At 32.6% G+C, this 21,750-nt stretch overlaps 1 protein-coding gene across 1 annotated transcript; it reads left to right on the forward strand.

The window, feature by feature from the left end:
- Positions 1-928: 928 nt before the first annotated feature.
- LOC145686238 (hexamerin-like) lies at positions 929-14,321 on the forward strand. The gene is made up of 9 exons (XM_081759329.1): positions 929-1,087; positions 2,323-2,459; positions 5,504-6,121; positions 6,872-7,048; positions 7,524-7,700; positions 8,101-8,229; positions 8,911-9,247; positions 11,190-11,326; positions 13,709-14,321. The coding sequence occupies exons 1-9, from the start codon at positions 991-993 to the stop codon at positions 14,033-14,035; spliced, it is 2,136 nt and encodes a 711-aa protein (XP_081615455.1). The 5' UTR covers positions 929-990; the 3' UTR covers positions 14,036-14,321.
- Positions 14,322-21,750: the final 7,429 nt, after the last annotated feature.

Genomic DNA, 21,750 nt, shown 5'->3' on the forward strand with positions numbered 1-21,750 from the left:
AAATCTTCTCAGAATTTTTGTTCAGTAACAACACTGAAGATTTTTATTTTATTTATCTGTATTTCATTAAGACCACTCCAACTTGACATAATTAATTTCCTTCGAAACAGTACAAGAGGAGAACATTATTTACAGTGGGAATTCTTTTGTTAGAGTATTAATAAGAATTCTATAAGGATATTGTTCATATGAGAGAAACATTTCTTTGAATATAGTAAATATTGTTGAATCCATTTCTTGTCAGAAAAATTCGAAGTGAATGATTTTTAATCGATTGTTCCGGAAACAGTTGAAACTATATTTATATTTAATTACTGTCCTATAAAATAGCGTAACTCCTTTTCTCACAAAGTTCCAGAAAAGTTAGCTCACTGGTGGAAGGGTGTCTTACTATAGATACTTTCTTGAAAACTGTTCTAACGATTTTTTTCATACTAACAGTACAAAATGGTATAATCTCTTTTAGAGTGGAACTCAGAAAGGGTAATTTGCTAATGCAGTTCGGTCTCTTAGGACGAGATTTTTGGAGAACATTTCTAAGATTGTTTTCTTATTTCACAACAAGATGTTTAGTTACAACTTTACATTATGACATCTTTCATGATCCAACTCAATTAATAAGAGCAAGAACGTTTATCGAGATGATCCACACTTTTTATCTACTTCCCTTTCAGACTACAGCAATCGTATAAAGATTAGACGCTACTAGTTGTAGTTTAATTATCATTAATCTTTTAATGTTTATCTTGTAACTAACCAAATGTTATATTCCTCTATGAACTAAAATCTCGATTACATAATTTAATAAATTTTCCTATCACCACTGATGAGCTATTGACCTTCCGTTGCCACCCGCGGCTCTCTCATCTGGACCTTATCAGCTATTAGTCTAAGTGACAATAGGAAGTCCCGAGTTATACAGAGTATAAAAAGGTATCGAACCGATCTCTCTTCGGCTGTGGTGGAACAAACACTCACAACTCTACAACGATGGCTCAGACTCTAGTACTGATATCCACTCTTCTTGTTGCCTTTGTGGCAGCAACGAATATCCATCATTATAATAGAAGATATGACGACAGAGTTGGTGAGTAACATAAATCTATTGGATATTTTTTTTTTCAAATCTCGAAATAAATACAATATTTTACGCAAAGCTGAAAAGTTGTTTTTTGAACCTCTCTACAGGAAAGCATCTAAAATTCTATGAATAATAATTTTGTAACCTGGATCTGTTCGAATTTATATGTTAATTTTCCCTTATTAAAATAGAAGAAGGGTATTAACTTACTCAGAACTGGAAACAGAAAACTGTCCAGTCTTCATCTGAACATATGAAACTCAAAATTCATGAAATTCCAACTGTATAACTTATTATTATTATTATTATTATTATTTATTTATTTATTTATTTATTTATTTATTTATTTATTTATTTATTTCAATGAAATGAATAACTTCGAATACACTTAAACTCTGACATTCCGGTGGGAACAAATTTGGGATGGCTACATTCAATATAAGCAGGCTTCCTCGTAAGTCAGTTTTATCTTCGAAACGAAAGGATAAGCAAAATGGCTCAATTCGGTTTAGTTTATGAACCAGAAATTAGGTTTACCTCTCTTCATTTTTAAAAGTAAGTAGAATTTGCTATGGTAAAAATTTACCTGAACTGTCTGGACTCAAATTTTGTGATTTCAACAGGATAGAATAAAATAGTTATTGACTACTTAATAAAAAGTCTATTTTACTATTAGGACAAGTTAAAACCAATATCTACCTTCATAGACAATAGTTTTGTATTTAAGTATCAGTTACACAGATTGGAATAGTTAAAAAAGACGTATAACTGGCTAAAAGTCGATTTCCGAAGAAGTATTGGAAATTTAAATAACCATATACGAAAAAATGTTTTAAAATATACTAGTATTGAATTAGTGAAGTGATATATCGTTAATTCTCCGTAATAAAATTCTTTGGTAATAACAAAATATAAAGGTGACAAAGTTGTATTTCTGAAATGACAGAATTCGTTACAATGTTGCATTCAGTCATGTTTCAAGGGAACGTCAACAGTTTAAATAAAAGAAGTTAACAAGCTTCGCATAAAATCATAATATACTACAAACAATCAATTCATGTTATTGGCATATGATGCATCCCGCAAAAGTATCTCTGATAAAATGTTGGAATGATTGTCCCAATACTATTAACACGTATTAGGTAGTGTAATATAGAAGTGAAATAATAAATTAAAATGATTCTCTTCGGTATTGATAATAAGTAGTATTATATTCGTTTCTTTTCTGCTCTAAATTCCAGCTGCGGACAATTATCATTTAAACAAGCAGGATGTAATCATTAAACTGCTGCACAGAGTTCACCAGCCCAATCAGTACAGAGATCTGGCAGATATTGGAAACAACTATAACATCGAACAGAATGTAGACAAATACCAGGTAATACGCAAATATATTTCTTTAATATCAAACTAGCTGAACTTCTTACTCTTCATAGGGTGACAGTAATATTGTGGAAAGTATTTGAATCTTCTCTAACTCCCTTACTCATCCTCTTACGTTAAGCATAGTAATAAAAGTGTAATGGTAAAAACCTATAAGAAAATTTGAATCCTTTACTCCCTTACGATGTGCCCTCTAATCAAGTACTAGCACGGGGCAGGTACTAATTATATTCCAAAATTCATTTCAAACTGTTCAGTAGGGTAAAAGTAAACAAACTCGAATTTTAAAATTTTATTTGCAATAGTGTCGAAAAGTTGCCTTTTGATGTGAAAAACAGAAAAAGTAATAAAACTTGTAATAGAAGAATACGTTGAGGGTGCCACAGGTACAATAAAGTTTCACAAATTCGACATTTCTTACTCCATTTCAGTCTCTTTCACTCTTCTTTTAATTTGCACTTTTAAAAATTGATTGTACTTGTTATTTCCTTTTATTGAAAAAAACAAACGTTTTTGGAGTGAGAAGGAGAAATAAGATGTAATTATTCCATCTTCGAATATCTTCGATCTTTCGATTACAAAAATAGGTTTTTTGCGCATTTTAAAGTTATGATTTAATTTTTTAACTTCACTGTAAATTTAAATCCCTTTACCTTCATCTCTCCCGGAGTTCGTTTCATCAATAGATAGATATAACAAGTGCAATGAAGATTTTTTTTATAACGCAAATACAAGAATGAAACAAGGTGAAATGGTACAAGAAATTTTCAAAATATGAAACGGTATCGTACTAGCGGCACCTCAAAGCATGTTTCCGATTACCCTAAAACTTTATTTTTGTCTTTTTCACATCAAAAGGTAATTTTTGCACACTATTAGAAATAAATTTAAACATTCGATTTTTTCGTTCCACTGTACTATTCAATCGTTTTGCCATTATGCGGTCACACACATCAGGGCAACATCACTTTCAATGTAGCAAAAGAAATATAGAAAGTGGTCACTTTTTGCCTCTAAAACAAGAATTTTGTAACCGCTGGCACATGTATCTGTTAGTTTTTAATGAAAGTTTGCATACCGATTTTCTTCTTTCTAACTTGACGGGCTTGTGAGATACTAAATTTTTCGCATAAACTATGAGACCACCTACCTCCCTTTAGGACATGAATTTGAAAGTAGCATGACAAAAACCCAGTTGAAGATAGGTGACAATTATACTCTAAAATGTATTTGAGACAATTCATTCATTTTCCCACTATTCGATGGCATACAGGATCACTTGGATCCCAATTAATGCAACCTTGAAATCGATAATTCCTCAAGACAGAACTTTCAAGTTCAATATTTCATAAAAATTCATATTTATTTTAAGGTTGCAACCAAAAACATAATGAAGTTTCTTTTCGAATGTAAGGCCCTTCCGTTCCAGGTTTCATTTTCCTATGTGCGTGCTGTTTTCATTTATTGTTAAAAGACCGTCTAGACCTTTATATAGGGCATAGTTATTATGCACACGTGTAGGAGAGCATTCATATTACTGATAAGAAAAATTGTATTGTGGAACATTTGGGCTGTAAAGGGGCAATATTGATGTTCTGAAGGGATTTTATGCTGGTTCAGGTTGGCAGCACTAATCGGAGATCAACTACAAAGTTTTCTCTCTTTTCCGATCTCGAAGTTTCCAATGTTTATCGTCAAACACATAGGTGTCGTAACTGAATGCTCCCTTAGGCCTGCCATCTACTGAGACAAGTCATTTTCTTTTTCCTTTCTGTTTGTAAGGTGCTGTCACCTAAGGAGAAATAGTAGAACTAACTCGTGCCTAGCATCCATTAAAAAATTTCATCATCTTCAGGATTAATATGACCCTTAATAAAGGATATTTTTCATGACATCCCCATGAATGTCACTGGTATTTTGCCACGGAGTATTTTATAAAATCCACATAGATGTCACTGAAACGTAAGGGGTTAATAGTGAATAACATTCTCTTCATGCTATTTACATGAGATTTTGAAGTTCAAACTTCTTTCCTGAGAAATTTTAACGTTGGAGTTACACCACCATGCATTCAAACGGTTCATTTTTATTTAGAACATAACTCTTTAATGTATTATTTTATCTCATAGACGTATAAAAATTATGGGATGGACAGATTTGAAGATACTGTGGAATGCATAACTTCAAATCCTTAGCATGTAAAAATTAAAGTAATGTCAAATTAAACATAATTGAAATCCGTCTGAGAAACGATGTAGTGAATAGAATTTCCTTAGATATGTGAACTCAATGATTAGATTCGAGCTTTCTCTGTTCAACCTGCGTCATATGATCAAATGATATAAAATTGAACGAATGTAGGCTCGTACGTGCAAGAGAAGTTAATCAGGTTGTATAAATTGAAGAAAGCTTTATTAACTATTTTACTTCATTTTAGTTAATATTAATGTTAATTCAATATTACTAGCAAATTTAAACAGAAAAATAGGTACTAACAACAAAACATTTACACATTATATATCAAAAGAATTTTCTCTCTTACCAGATTATATTTTCTTTACAGTATGAAACTTTAAAAACTAAAAGAAAAAATAGTTTCTTAAGTTTGCATTAAACATAAATTCAATTATTCTACCTGAAGGAAAATGTAAAACTTTTCAATGGAAAATGCATTACAAATAAGAAACATGATTCTTGATATTTAAAAATTAAGAAAACTCCTGCATAGAAAAGGCTTTAACCTTGACGTGCCTAAATGTGATGTCGGAATCATTGAAAAAAACTATTATAGTTCTAACCTCAAAACTTAATACATCTTCATTTTTGCACTTATATTCTTTAGTTTATTTAACATAGATGGCACCATTGATATATTTTAAAACTATAATATCATCTTAACAATATTTTATGTTCAAATAAGTCGATAAATTTTAATTCTGTGTGTTTTAAAATATAGATGTTTAGATATATCAAAATAATATATCCTGAGCATGTCAAAGAAATTCGGTAAAATGTTCTATAAATTATCCTTTGTTACAGAATGAAGAAGCTGCCAGAAAGTTTGTGGAGCAATACAAGGAGGGAATGCTTCCAAGGGGTCGTATCTTCTCTATTTTTGACAAGAAACAACAAGATGAAATGATCAATCTTTTCGAAGTCTTCTATTATGCTAAGGATTTTGATACTTTCCTAAAAACTGCTTGTTTTGCCAGGGACAGAGTTAATGAAGGTCAATTCGTTTACGCTTTCTTAACTGCTGTACTGCACCGTGAGGATACTAAGGACGTGGTTCTCCCACCCATCTACGAAGTCATGCCTCACTTCTTCTTGGACACCAAAGTCATCAAGAAAGCTTATGAAGCCAAAATGAGGCAAGAGAATGCTTTGATTAAGATGAACTACACTCATAACAGGCAATTGAAGAATGAAGACCAGAAGGTGGCTTACTTCAGTGAAGATATGGGATTAAATCAATTCTATTCTTACTATCAGATGGACCATCCTTTCTTTTACAAGAAGGACTATGGCACCGAGGAAGACCGTAAGGGAGAGCTCTTCTACTACATGCACCAACAGCTCTTGGCAAGGTACGATCTTGAGAGGCTAGCCAATGATCTGCCAACCATCGAAACGCTCAAACTCAATAAATATGTTAAGGTAAGCGCTCAGTGAAAGCATAATTCTACTATCAAGTTGTTAATTGTCATCACGTAATAATTACCTACAAAATTGCAATTCTATTTTAAACCTTTAAAAGAGGTTACAAAGGATGATGAAAATTAAACCAGTAGTATTTATGATGCCAATAGTTGCCAATTATTAGCATATGATTTCATTCTAAAAAGATAGTTTTCTTATGATCTACTTTAAATGGAGGTAAAGCAATCTTCAGGTGATTTTAAGGAAGGTCATAATTTAATTTACCACCTAGTTAACAGAACACAACACAACAAAATTAAGTCAAGGAAACAGTTTCTCTTGTCCAGGAATTCTCAGTTCGTATTAATTGCGTATATTCTTGACAATTATCAAACATCAAACAAGTAATATTAGCGTTAGTTTTATACATACTAGACATTTCTATGCATAATTTCAATGTTTCTGGTATATATATTCATAATTTGTAAATATTATACTCTTTCTTGTTTGCATACATGTGATGTTTCAGAAAACTGTTTCTTACCTTTCAAGTTTTTCTGTAAGGCAAGAACCAATTATTAAGAAATAATAAAAGTAAAGCTTAAAACTGGAAACTAAATTAGATATTCTAAAGAATAAGATGATGGCCTTTACTATGAAGCATAAACTTTGTAATATATAAGTAATACTATTAGAGTATAGAAATACATTTTACTCAATAGTATTTTTATATATGGCTAATATATTATAAAAATTATCTTCCTATAGCGTGGTTATGCTCCTAAGTTGTCCTACAGACAAGGTGAAAATTTTCCATTGCGCCCAGATAACCTCCAACTGAAAGACTTGGACTACGAGAAACCAGAAGAACGGCTGAAAGTACGAGATGTTAATGATTACGAAAGGAGAGTACGTGACGCAATTGATAGAGGATACATCTTTACGGTAAGCACTTACCACATTATGAGTTCAAACATAGATTTACGACATACATATAGTTCTTTTATAAAATCTCTTAGGCAATTATAGCAGTTAAATTGTATTAGCTGTTAAAACTATATTGAAGAAGTATATAGTCTAGTTTCTAGTACAAAAATAGTTCGTATATTCCGAAGTACATTATATATTTATCAACATTTCCTTTTTGTTTAAAAAAGGAAGACTACTTACATTTGCCATAAACTCATAATTTCTCAAAGAATGGACAAACGAAGGACGATTTTGAAGAGTGATTCGGAATCATTTTGACGACGAAAGAGCAACAGATCTGAATGCAGGTTAACAATAGCGTTACATTGTAGAACCTTTTATTAGGCCACCTGGCTTACTTATACCCATAGTTTTGTGAAACTTCTAGATTCCACAACATGTAACATGTACGAAGAAACGTATGCTTATTCAAATTTCTGTTTGATTTCAGGATGAAAACAACCAAGTTCCTCTCAACAACGACAAAGGAATTGATATTTTAGGAAAAATTGTCGGAGCCACTCATGATGAGAATGACAAATATTATGGCAACAAATACCATGGTTCCATTAAGACAATGACACACAAGGTTGTGGGACGTGTTACTGATCCTGAAGATAAGTACGATGTAAGTACATCCAATTTGAATACATAAACTAAATGAGATGTTTATCTAAGCTGCTTAACTCCAAAAGCATACATATAAAATAGTCGTTGTTTTAAGCTTTTCTAATCTGAGTTTCATTCCACAAAATTAATATTTTATCAATATTTTAAAATAATCTATCTACTCTTGATCAAAGAAATAAAGCTTTGATACTAACTTTATGTGTGTCGTGATACGCAAAAGCAAAGATTCCTAAATTCAAATCAGTAAAAATTTCAAAGTGGATGATACCAATTAACTTGTTTAGTTTTCAATATTTACTAAAGTATACTTGCACTCAAGTTGTAGGCACGTAGAAGAATTTAGCCTATATATAGGAAGTGAATAAAATCCTTACATGTTACTTATTCTTGATTTACAGCAAACTCCCAGCGTTCTGGAACATTATGAGACTTCTGTCCGTGATCCTGCATTCTACAGCATCCACAAGAGAATCAACAGACTTTTCCAGAAACATAAGGAAAATCTACCACAATACACTCGCCAAGACGTAAGTTAAAATATTTAATAAATCATTGGGGATTTTAATTCATGTATTAGACATTTAGTTCTATCAAGTATGTGAAAACGTTTACTGATTATTTACAAAATATATAAATAAATAAATAAATAAAAGATACAAACATGAGGAAACACAAGCAGTATTAAAAAATCAAGGAACATTTCCTACTTTTCAAAAAGCTGAAACAAGGTTATACAATCTGAGACTGGCATCTCTTTCGCTAGAATTGCTTTTTCACCATTCATTAGAAAATTAAATACTAGTGTGTTTCACTTTGGTATTTTAATTTATAATAATTTATGAAGTTTTATCCTATATAGAATTTCACAAGATTCTAAGAACTATTAATGTAATGAATGGGTACTACGGTAGCTTAGTGGTAGCCCCCTCGCTTCAGGTACAAAACATGCCTGGTTTGACCCAAGACCATGTAAAGTTGTTGTGGAAAACACCATATCCTTGGGATTTCTCGAGCTTTTCCGTTTCCTCTTACATTTTCATTCCATCATTTGTTTTCATAATCATTCATTTTCCTTAATCATCCGTTATTAAGACACGATAGTGAAATATAACCCAATAGTTTAGTTAATAAATCTACATTACCATGTACAGAATGTTTAGAAGATCTGGTTCGGGATTACAATAAATGAAAGTTTTTGTCATTAACAGATCCAGGAACAAGGAGTAAAAGTGGTGAATGTAGAAGTTGATAAGCTGATGACATACTTCGAGGATTATGATGTGGACCTCACCAACGTTGTAGATGCCACCTTGAAGGAGGGAGAACGCCAACAATTCCAACAGGATCAGGAAGTGATCATCAAGGCACGCGTAAAGAGGATCAACCACAAACCTTTCACTGTAAAGGTTGAGGTTGAAAGTGACAACAATAAGAATGCCATGGTACGTGTCTTCCTTGGACCCAAATACAACTACCTGGGACAAGAATTGTCCTTGGAGGAGAAGAGGCAATACATGGTGGAACTGGACAGATTCCCTGTACAATGTGAGTGTACATATATTAGATATATGTCGTAATTACCAAATACTAAAATTAATTTGTGCTTGGAATGAAGAAAAGGCATTATAAGGATAATCAGATAATAATGTTTTAGTTTAAAATACCTAGTTCAATTCTTTGCGGTACTTCTGTTAAGTATAACAAATTTACTTCTTAACATGAATAAAAATAAAATCAGTAACTTAGAGTCATTGAAGCATTAATAAGGTAAAATCCACAATTGAGACATTTAAGTAAGTAAAGAAGCATGCGTTAACTCTCAGTTTCAAATTTCTTTATTATATTATTATTCATTTTACAACAAATGGAGACATTGTGACATAGTTGATAAAGCATTTGTCTATCAAATGGGTGGATGAATTTAATTCATGGATGATGCGAGATTTCATTTCTCGCTTCAAATAAGTTTAAATAGTCCAGAAAATGATAAAAAGGACTTATATTTCAATTCTATATATAAGTACCTATTTTAACAGAGTTTTTAAAAATACATTAAGTTATTAGAAAATAAACTGTATAATTATAGTTTTGGCTGCCAACATAATAGACACATGAATTTTTCGTGAGATGTTCAACTTCACATTTCTGTTTAGAAAAATTTTAATTTTGGGCTTGACATTGAAGCGACCTAAATATTACTCAGGACTTTATCTAGTCTCTGTCAACGTTGGAGAAACATGGAAAAACGGTGTCGGGGGTTTTGCTAATCACATAACATCATCAAACTATCGAGATCATAAAAATGTAATCTCTTACTCTTATTTCGCACCAGCCCGTCGGTCAAATTGACTTGTCTCCAACCATATCCTCGGGTTGACATACTTTTACATTAAACATTACAACAAATACAAATGATTCACACAACTTATAAACAAGTAAATTTGAATCAATCACATGTGGTTTAAGCTATAACAAACAAATCTTTTGTTTGTTTCAATCTTATTATAAATGCTCTAATTACGAATATTTTTAAAACTCACATTTTCCTACGAACTAATATGTTATTAGTACGATACGTCAGGTCAACCTACATACTAAAGCTTTTCTATACTTTCTTCTTCCAACTGTAAAGCCTGAATTCTATCTTCGGTGGAGATACGATTGTTTTTCTTCTACTCTCATTGCAAAGTCGGCAATGTATTTCATTCAGTCTTTTTAAGAGGGTTATCTTGAGCAACCTGGGCAAGTAAATGGGCTAAGTATGGTGCTGCCTACATTACTTTGAAGTCAAAAATCATCCACCTACACACCCAGCCCATGCATTTGCATAACCTGTCCTTAAATGAGGCAACTTTTACCTATATTTGTATACACATATTTATTTATTCAAATCGTTTTATTTTCTCAAATCGCAGTTTACCATAGTTCTTTAATCTCTGGGTTATTTTTGCCTTCCGATTCTCAACTACTCTGTGTCACTAGACATCCACTTCACTAAAATAATTTGTTGACAAAATATGCACCATATCAGCCCTGTCATGCATGGAGTTCAGGGATAGAAGTTCAATTTCAACTCTTTTTTTTCTTTTTATTTGGTTGCAGTAACAAGTGACAAGTGACGATGTGCTTAGATGTATTCCATGAGTCACACTTTCTCCAAACTTAGCAGTTCATTCCATTCTTTTCTCTTTCATCTTTCCATACTATTTTATTTCTGATCATTTTACTTACAACCTGGAGGAAGATTTAATTCAACTCAATCTCTAAGCTGTGTGTTAATATGATGTGTTAGGTATTATTACAGCTCTTCCCAATTTAACACACATATATTAAAGATTTCAGTCTACGTGTCGCTCACGCTGAATTTCGGTTATCTTGATAATATTTATCTCAAAATCTTGTATTTTGTAATGTAATATTTATTTCTGATTTCTTTAAATCACAAGCTAGATAGTGATCATAATTGTATTATTGATTTTTTCTATAGTGACTTCTGGGAAGAACGTAATCCAGAGAGAATCTAAGGACTTCAACTCTATTGTTCCTGATCATATCCCCACCAAAAACCTGAAACACATGGTGAAGAGTGCTGTTGAAGGAGAACAGACTTTCTACGTTCAGAAGGTAAGATTCATAATAACATCAAAATAGAGAATATGAGAGATATCAACTTATGTGATTTAGATATTTCAAGAATGGGCGTCTATATACTCGCAACTTATCTCAATATAAATGCTATCATAACAAACAAGTTCAATTTAGAAAAGAAATCTTAAACTAACCAATATCTAAGTGAAGTTGACCAATAAATGTTATAAATTCATTTCAATAGCTTCAGTTTGTTCAGTGAGATAGATTCTACTTAAACATTTTAAATCCCACAATCGTCATGTGGCACATTCCTTGAACAGATTTGAAATTCCCTCTCCAAAGACGCAAATTTACTCAAAATTGAGTGAGTACTTTCTGAAAATTATTATTCCAAGTACATAATCTAAACTAAAGCGTAATCAGAAAAATAGTGGTTGAGAGTAGTATTGAACTTCATCGTATTAGTAAATGGGAATTAAATGTTCTGAATCTATTTCGGAATTGTTTTGTTATTTAGACGTAGAATTTAACAGAATGCAAACACAAATGAACATCGGGATGTTTCAACACTTCACACGTATATCAATGGATTCTAAATTAGATTGGGTGGGGGGTCCAATTAGCTACCGTGAATAAGTAATTTCCATATCAACAAAATTTAAAAGACATTATCTGCGCTAGCATTGGTTATCATAGAAACAAACTTTATTTTTAGAAAACGAAAAACAAGAACTTTCATTGTGGTATCACATACTCTGTATTGTTATTTTTAAAATATTATTAAGATAGTATCCCGCTGTAGGAGACAAACCAATTGGCTTTAATTTTACTATTTGTAATCTCCTTGAAAATGATAATTCATTGGTCGCAGCTTTTCTAACAAATAAGGGTAAGGGGAAAAAACAAGGAATGACCATGTATGTGCTTTTTCGGGTGCCTTGTCCTATCTTTTGGCGACTCTTGGTACTATTTGACTGTATATGCCATGCATGCCTAGATGTAAAAATGTCCATGTAAAAAGGGGCGAAAGATTTAATAATCCTATTCTTTTTACACGGTTTTCAATGTTAAAACGCCGTTTTCTCGAAAATGTAGTTTTGTGACATTCCCTCTTTTTTCCCCTTACCCTTCATATGAATTATTTCTATAAGCATATGAGACAGAAACTTTTAGTTCTGATATAGGATTGGTCGTTGAGCTTAAAACTTTAAGAATGGTACTTCTTATGAAGTTTTCCTTCAATCACAGAGAAATTGCTAGTTTAAAAATAACACACATAGATAGGGAGCATTACTTAAGATTGTCTAAACTGTATCTATATTACTATTAAATATAGTGGCATCTTTCGAGATTGAACTAGTATCGTCGAATTTAAAACATTTGTAAGCAACCTCAAGAAGAAAAGTTAAAGATCTCAGCATTTTGTACGAATATATGTTAGTTCCTCAATAATGACGTTGAAATAACTTTAGAAAAAATATTTTCTTTACTTACGAAAATAAGTTTCTGAGGTGTCGTTTACCTGGTCAAATTCATTTATAGTTTATGTACAGTATCTTTTTCTATAATTTCTTGAATACATTCATTAACTTTATTCCTTAAATTGTAACTCAAGAAGTTCATTATTGTATATGCATTGTATAATCACGTTGTATACTCCACAGCGATAAATTCAGATTTTTGACTTTTTACACATTAAACGTTGTTTCTGTTTTAATGAAGAGGGAAATGGAAATGTTAGATTCTCTAGTTACAATAATATCTTTCCAATTGACACTTGAAACTGCAAGGAAACAAAATTGAAAACTACAGTCAATTTAGTCAGTTTTGAAAATCGTATTTAGCTAATTAATAAATGCACGGTACTGATTCATCTTCCTGGAGTGGTCTTGTAATATTGATCTCTTGGAGGTGTGATATTGTGAAAGTGAACAGCCAATACTGTAAGGGTTGATTTTACATGATAATATGTGCATCGTCCAACTGTATTGAATTCAATTTGTGGTTCTAGAATTACGTTAGTCGTAGATCTCGACCTTCATAAAGTCGGCGTTAAATAGAGAACAAAAGAGAAAAAAAATCAAAACTTATGTTTTGAAATCTGAATAGAATATTTCAAGATGTACAAAGAATTCTACATATAATGGACACATATAGGAATATATTTATTTTGAAACGTTAAATATCGAATGCCAAATTCTTGTTCTATAGCCATTAGAACATAATTAATTGATCATTTTTGATAGCTTATATTTTTGGCACACCCATTGCTTGGTTCAAATAGATAAAATATATCAATAAAAGGAAGCTGCAATAAAACTAGTTTTACTAAACATTATATATATAGGTATTAAAGGAACATAGTAAAAACTTTGTGTTAACATTATTTTATTATTTTTTAAAATTTATTTTCAGGGAAAACGCCAGTGTGGTCTTCCTGAGCACCTTCTTTTGCCTAAGGGTAAGAAGGCAGGACTTCCATTCACCCTCTTTATCATGGTTACAGAGAATGAGAATAATGAACAAGATAATGTCAACTACAAACAGCCCTTCATCCTTTGCGGTGTAAAGGAAGGCAAGTACCCTGATACCAAGCCCATGGGATATCCTTTCGACAGGAAATTCGATGAACGCGACATCAAGAGTGCGACCAATGTCTACGTTAAGGACGTCCTCATCTACCACAAAAGGGATGTTAGCGAATCAAGCGACAAGTACAGTCAGTATGATGACTTGTATTAGTCAAAACAATTGACCAATTCTAAGTACAAATTCTATTTACATGGCTATTCGCTAACAAAGCAACTAAGTATAAATAATTGTCATTCAGGTATCTCCATTTGCTCGTAAGAACTCAAACTGACATGCCTCTTATCCATGAATTGCACATTTGCAAGAGCGATAAAATGTCAAAATTTATCTTAGTGGCTTTGTGGGCCGAATATGAACACTAACTGCTGTGATCACATTGTTCTGTTACCTTTTTGTGTAAGATGTGAAACGAAAAATAAAATCTATTTTCATATTACCTTGTATTTGTTTATTAAAGTTAGTAGGATAAGACTCTGCAAAACAAGCCGCCTCGTGTAAAAAATGTATACATGGTAAATTAGTTTAGTTTTTGTTTTTATGGGGGAAAGTGGTTTACGCTGAAGTCTTGTATTGCTAAAAGTAGTACTACCGGTATACTCTTATTGCAATAAGAGATGAAAGCACGTATGTACACATTTGTCTCCACAGTGCATTTCATCACTTGGCATGTGATAAATTGGCGTTACAACTGAAAGTGGTGCTTTAACAAACTTATTCTATTTCACATGAATCAATTTGTTTCATTGATAAAGAAAAATGCTAATTACAGAGCAAACGAGGATATAGTTATTATTTATTCAGTTAACAAATCTATACTTAAGAAATATATAAATTTCATTATTTGAATTTTCTCAGTTTTGACTCTTCAATGTTTTTGCCACACAAGTAACATCTTGATAACTCAAATATAATCATATACTTAATCAACTTTGATTATGAACACTTTCACTCCTGTACTTATATGGCTATGCAAATTCCAGCTTCCTGGCAGTTATCAAATTCATCTTCAAACATTCAATTTCAAGAGTGATTATGTTACGCCCCTCTCCTTCGTCACCACCACTACGATGTAGTCACATGATCTTCTTTCGATGCATCTTCTATTTTCAGTGGACTTTCTTCAAAGCAGTAGAAGACGAAGAGTAGGGTAAGTATGTAACACGCAACGGAAGAAATAGAACACGTCACACTGCGTGAACGTTTAAGCACTCACGAAGGCGACGTGAACGGCCCGAGTCGCCAGCTTAGGATGACATCCCAAGCAAGAAAAACACAAACAAACGCTTCCAGATGCGGAATGGAGAGAGTCTGTACCCAAGGAACCGAACAAGGAATAATCAGAATAAGCTGAAAAAGATCTTGATACAATAATAATATTGCAATGACCAGCAAACAGTTCACAATTCAAATTATTATTACAAACTGTAAGCCTAGAAGAAAACAAATCAGCACAAAAACATATACATACATAATACATATATAAACTAACATGCACATATTTTATCAAGAAACACATTATCTGCTTTTTACATATTGAACTTATTTCCTTTTCCTTCAGGATGTAGCTGTTTTCCAATGTTTCATCCAAATTATAATGTAACTGGACGACGGTCTAATTCAAGTTGATATATTCTAAGATGTTTTAAACAAGTATCTCTAGGTATATGTCAGTATTATTAATAATTGGATTTTTAACTGTAGTTTATTATCTTAAGGTATTCCATAGTTAACCTCTTGTGTGTGTTGACTATCCTGAAGAATGATTCCTAATTGCAATAAGAAATACCGTATGTGGATAAACAGTAGTCTTTTGCATTTTTTAGTTTCTTAGGCGTATTTCGAGTTTTCATAACTTTACTTCTTTATATTTGTATTTAATTAAATATTTATCTCTACTAACATGAAATATGTTTTGTACTATTCTATCAATAATAAATATGCATTTATTTTTCTTATTTCTTCTTTAATTCAATTTCTCGACGTTTATGTATTCTTCACATGTATAACATACTTGGAATACGCCTAGTTCCACATTTCAACAAACCTTGTAATCCAAATCATTCTACGGATTTTAATTTCTCAAACATGATGATCATGATCATTAATATTAGACCTACATATATCCCATATCCTAGTAAAATATTCATAGCTTTCTGTACCATCAACAGTCCAGATACTCCCAAATGTAGTAAACAGCCATCAGATACCACAAAAGCAAATAACATTGTTTCCACTAGAAATTTTGATTATGCTCCAACAGTTTTAGTGTATACAAAGGGTCATCGGAAATTGCGTGTGAGAACCCGGAGTGGGTCCACTAATTAACACTGCATACTTTTAAACTTCATATTTCTGATAATTATAAATCTAAAAAAATATCATTTAACTTCTATTTGTTTAAGCTTCTCTTTTCACTTAGTAACCATTTTTTTTTTAGTATGACTTCCTTTTCTTTTCACGAAGAAATTTAGAGGCGCAGGATTTGTACCATTTAGCCAACATATACTTTCCGTTGAGATGCAAAATAAAATTAACGACAACATATTGAATAATTAATTGAATGAATAAAAACAACAAAATCATAATACTGAATAAATAAACGATCAGAGTTTGGAATGCCATCACATAACGTGTGGGGCATTACAATTACATTTATTGATATTATTGGGTGGAGCTGGTACAACACTAAGTTAAACAAATCCTCTTTTACTCACATCAAAATAATTTGAGACTACCTAATATATTACTAGTGCCATAGGAAAAAAGTAAGACAATTTTAGTACAAAACATTCAGTGAAGCATTCTATGTTCACCAGGGAAGTACCACAAAACAAAACAAATGACAACAGCTTTCAGCTTACACAATGTTCATAATTTCATAGCTAGATGTCAAGCAAATAATATTTTCTTTTAGGTGTGAGTCCAATAAGCTTAACAACATCCCCCGCGGAAGTTCCTGGGAGACGCATACATACTACCCCGAGCTAGACACTGGCTTCGTCCAGATGCATTAGGGCTTAAGACAGAAAATGTTACACATGTATTTCCTGCAGAACTCTGTAACAATTTAAAATTCATATCATTCATTGTTTTCTTGTTCATTACAATTCTCCGGTAATATCACCGTTCTGACCTTCTTGGATATAACTTTTAAATTAATGTTCTTCTTCCTATTTTTACTTTACCTTTTATCATACCTCCATTAAAAGAAATTCTAGAGAATTATTGTCCTAACGTCTTCCTCTTTTCTAATAAACCTACCATTGTTCTCCCACCAACTTCTGCTAATACTCCTTCCTGAGTTTTAAGTTTCAACCAGTTAATTTTCATAATTCTTTTCTGTACCATTTCAAACGTTTCCAGTTGATTTTCTCGGTCTTTTACAATACTATTGTCCTTCCCCAACACATTTTTTAAGAATATTTTTTTTTACCTGAAGTAACTGTATAGTAGATTCCATACTTTGTTCGAAAGTTTTTTCACTGTTTTTATCCTTGCATTTATTTCACATTTACATTTATTATCTTCAATAACAGTACTACTATATGAAACTAATTACTTGTTCTATTTTCTCTCTTCAACTTCTCCATTTCAAATATTTCTCGTAGTTTCAATCATCATTCTTTTCGTATTTAAAAAACTTATTTTGACCATTTATTATTTTTCCCCCTCACAAGTTTAGCATTGACTTACCTTTCGCGAGCGCAGGTGAAAAACGCGAAACTTTAACTATTGACACAGTCGAATTTGTTGTGTCTGCTTGCAAAGCATTCGTGTTATGTGCATATCTAATGGTGCCATAAGTGAATTCATACTTAGAAGGTTACATTGTACACTTCTTCAGTTGTTCCGATGTACACTTCAGTTGTTCCAGCGTGGTTAGACAATCCCGTTAATACGGATTTACTCTTGGACGTTCCACTGTTAATGCCATAGTATCCAGCGCAAAAACGTTCGAGGACCTCAACGGAATTCTTAGTATTTTTCATGCCTCCAAACTCCCCGAAGTGTTCACCTCTGAGGTGACATGGAACAGCCCATCTAATCCCTCAAAACATCTCTATCTTTTTATTGAAAGTCGAATACTCTCAGTTTTGTTGTCCATACCAGTGTATGAGTAGAACATATCATACTATTTTTGCTATGTGGAATAATATATTTTATTTAACAAATCATGTTATTTCTTTCTCAAGTAGATGTATTGCTGATATCGATCACAGGTGGAGATAATTAAATATACAGTACACTAAATTATATTGTTTTCGCATCATACAATGTTGTAGATTGCAAAATAACTTAGTAGGCTCAAAGAGGAAGAATTGAATACAAGTCTTCCGCGTAGTGGATAGTCTTGTATCTCTGAGCCACAAGACTTTTCAAGCCTTAGCTAACCAATGAGATTTTGGAAATGATTAGTCTTTCAAACTATGCTGTGTATAAGTATCGGAAGTCTTATAACATGACGGCATTGTCAGTCTGTCGACATGTACCAGAGGAGAAACAACGGTAAGAGTTATCAAGAACCGGGTTTTTGGAATCGATTCAACGTTTCGCAAGCATAATCTATCTCCTCTATCATAATTCTATTCAAACTGGATGTGATAGAAATCATCATTTCCGGTTTTAATACTGATCACCACTGAGTGAAAGCTGTAATGAAAAGCGATAAGTGGTTTTATGCAATAGATTAATTGTCCTAAGAATAGATTTCTTCTCCATCCTTATCTCTACTAAAACAGAGAAAGTGAAAATTTACCACTCCTGGTTTCACCGTATTTTTCATAGAGCAAAAGTGGTAAACGATAACGAGAATTGGCTTTTTGATGTGGGTTTTTATAAGGTCCTACAAATAAGTTCCTTCTCTCATTTATCCCCTTATTACAACAGGAAGTTATGGGTCCACTATATTAGTTCTTGTTTCACTATCCAATTCGCATACTTTGAAATTCTACCGTAATTTTACAATATGAAACGAAATTCGCTTGTTCTGCTGAGATAATTAAGCACTCTGTAGACATTTTATTATGTTTAATTCTATTTTAAAATACAGGGTGGACCAAAAGTAGGGATACACCCCTGCATTGATCAAGTACATCATTCTAGTTTATGGGTTTATTTGCTTCGTCTCTTTCGAGCTTAACATGTAAGTAAAACACATTAAAAATAAATAATAAAGAAACTAAGTCTACCTGATGGATAACAATAAGAAATGATATAAAATGAAATGAGAAGATCAGTACGATACTGTATACCTACTTTTGGACCATCCTGTAGAATACAAAATATAACTTGCGCAGTGAACGGAAGACAGAAGTTCAAGTCCCAATCAGACCATGATTAAGATTTGGTTCAGTATTTCAACTTTATCTGTAAGCTTACGCTTAGGTACAAAATAATGATTTAAATTTTATTTCTTTATTTCGTTTTCACCAAATTGCATGGAAGATAATTGTCGAGAAACAGCAGCTGACCCAGGAGAAATGACTCCAGTGCTGTAGCGAAAGACTAGCCATGCTTTTGATGAGTTCCTGGAGAACACCTCGCTACATCGCCTTGATCAAATTATCCAGACCAAGAATAGTTTCTGTTCATGCATTTCAACAGTTGTGTCCATATTTCTAGACATACTCAAGTGTGGCTGAATGAACGCCCAAAACTTAATTACGTGGACTAGCTTCCACGGTCTCCTGATCTCAGTGGTTTCATGGTGTTTCATTGTTTAATTGATGGTGTTTCATGGTTTCATTTATGGTGTTTCATGGTTTTATTTACGGTGTTTCATACAGGAATGTGAGGAAACGGAACAGGATAGAAATTAGGTGGTGCCCATATTCTAGACTTATAGTAGTATTATTATTGAGGTAATCCTGACCTATTCCTGCACTTATTGCGAACATGGAGAAGCGAAAGTGTGCCGTAATTACAGCTCGCGGGATTGCACCAAATTTAATAGGTATATTTTGTTGTCTGCATCTCTATTGATATGATCATTTGTTACGGGCATTTACTTAGTGAGATAGTGCGCTCATTAGAACAGACGAACTGAGAACAGATATCGAAAGGTCATTTGTTCAGCATAAAGGGATTACTGAACATCTAAATACACGGAAACATCTAATAGGATATTTTTCATGATTATCATATTTACTACTCACCTATTTTTGTTCAATAAAACAAATCTCTATGCGTAGAAAAGTCCTGATTGAGTGAGTCACCGACGATCAACACTTAGCCGAAACTGCTTAAGCTAGAAATTTGAAATTGGTTCAGTAGGTAAAATGTGTGACGTCAAGTATGACTGTAGTAGAGTAATTTGAAATTCAACTTGCAATAGAGAGAAACGATTTCCATTTTTTACAATAAGTTGTGAATATCTATGAACCCTTTAAGGTTAGAAACATGAAATTTGGTATTTTGGTTTTCAGTTTAAAATAGTTAAAACACATGCTACAACGATTTTTGACGTTTGACCTAAACGAAACGTAAAGGGATGCGTTAGCATATTGACACTCTGTCTCTTCAAGTCACTCTGTGCTTCATTAACATCTCCATGTGAGACATCGGAATTCGGTGCAAGACTTCCCAAGTTCAGATGAATTATGTATGAAATACGCAGAAGGAAGAATGAGAAATATACCACGCAGTAACACGTAGGGTGATATGCTACCTAGAAGTATAGAGAAAACCTGTTTCCATGTATTGCTTAAGTTTTTAATCATATGCAAGAGAATTACAGAAATCTTTCAGTTTAATGTCCCACTATTATACCTTCTAGGCTAAGAGAGACATATAATTAAGGCAAGTAAATGACGATGGAAAAATTGGTGGAATGAGAAAATGAGAGGAAACTGGAGTATCCTGAGAAAACCCACGGAAACGATGTTGTCCGCTAGAAACTTACTTGACCGGGGATTGAACTAGGTTCTACACATACCAGAGGTGAGCGCTATAGTAGTGAGCCATTGTGCACTGTGAGAATTGCACATACAAATTCGTACATTCTGTACTTAATAGTAGAACTCCGACTTATTAGTTATACGACATAGACATATATTAACAAACTTAATCCTTATATTTTTTTCTTTTCTGTTTACGTTTACCAATTAATATCATAGAAGTCATTAAGATAGTAACTTGAAGAGTACTAGTGCCAATATGCTAACTTTTATCTCGTGAATGATGTCCTTCGAAATATCATCTGTTTGTTTCCAAGGTCAGTGTCAAAGTCAAGGCCAAAATATTGTTATATTTGGGTTGGCTGCAGCTTTTATGACTTACGAAGCGGAAGGGCAATAAACTATTTGGCGATATCTGCATGCTCTGACAAATAACGGAGACGATAACATGTTTCTAATTTTATTACATTTAGTTCGGTGTTAAGAACCTGTAATGGGTTACAAGAATCTCCTGATTAGTACTATGTAATCTAATAGCCTACTGGTATATTTTCCTTTGTTCAATAAATTATTTTAGAAATGTAATTAATAGTGGATACTACTATGTAGTTTCTCGGGATTCAATAGTTTTTGTTTTGAACTCTTTTATGTTTAGCCTTCTCATGCAACATCGAGTTTATAAAGGACTAAACCAACTACAATTATTAATACAGTTGGCGGGTGCACTTCACAAATGATATGCAAGATTAATCTTCACATTATGTGCCGTTCCTCACCATAGTAGTGTGCCTTCAAAAGAGTTCCAGGCCGCCGAGAAACAGGATAAGGCCCTCGACCTAGTCTGTTAGGATTCTGTAGTAAACAAACGTGCGACTAAACTATTTTTGCTTTCTTTTAATATAATAGAAGAAGGGTAAAAACATTAACCTCAAGTTTTGACAGTTAACAGTTTCATGATTTGTACAATAG

Source organism: Thermobia domestica, chromosome 5 (assembly GCF_964235325.1).
Source record: "Thermobia domestica chromosome 5, izTheDome1.hap1.1, whole genome shotgun sequence".
Lineage (NCBI taxonomy): Eukaryota > Metazoa > Arthropoda > Insecta > Zygentoma > Lepismatidae > Thermobia > Thermobia domestica.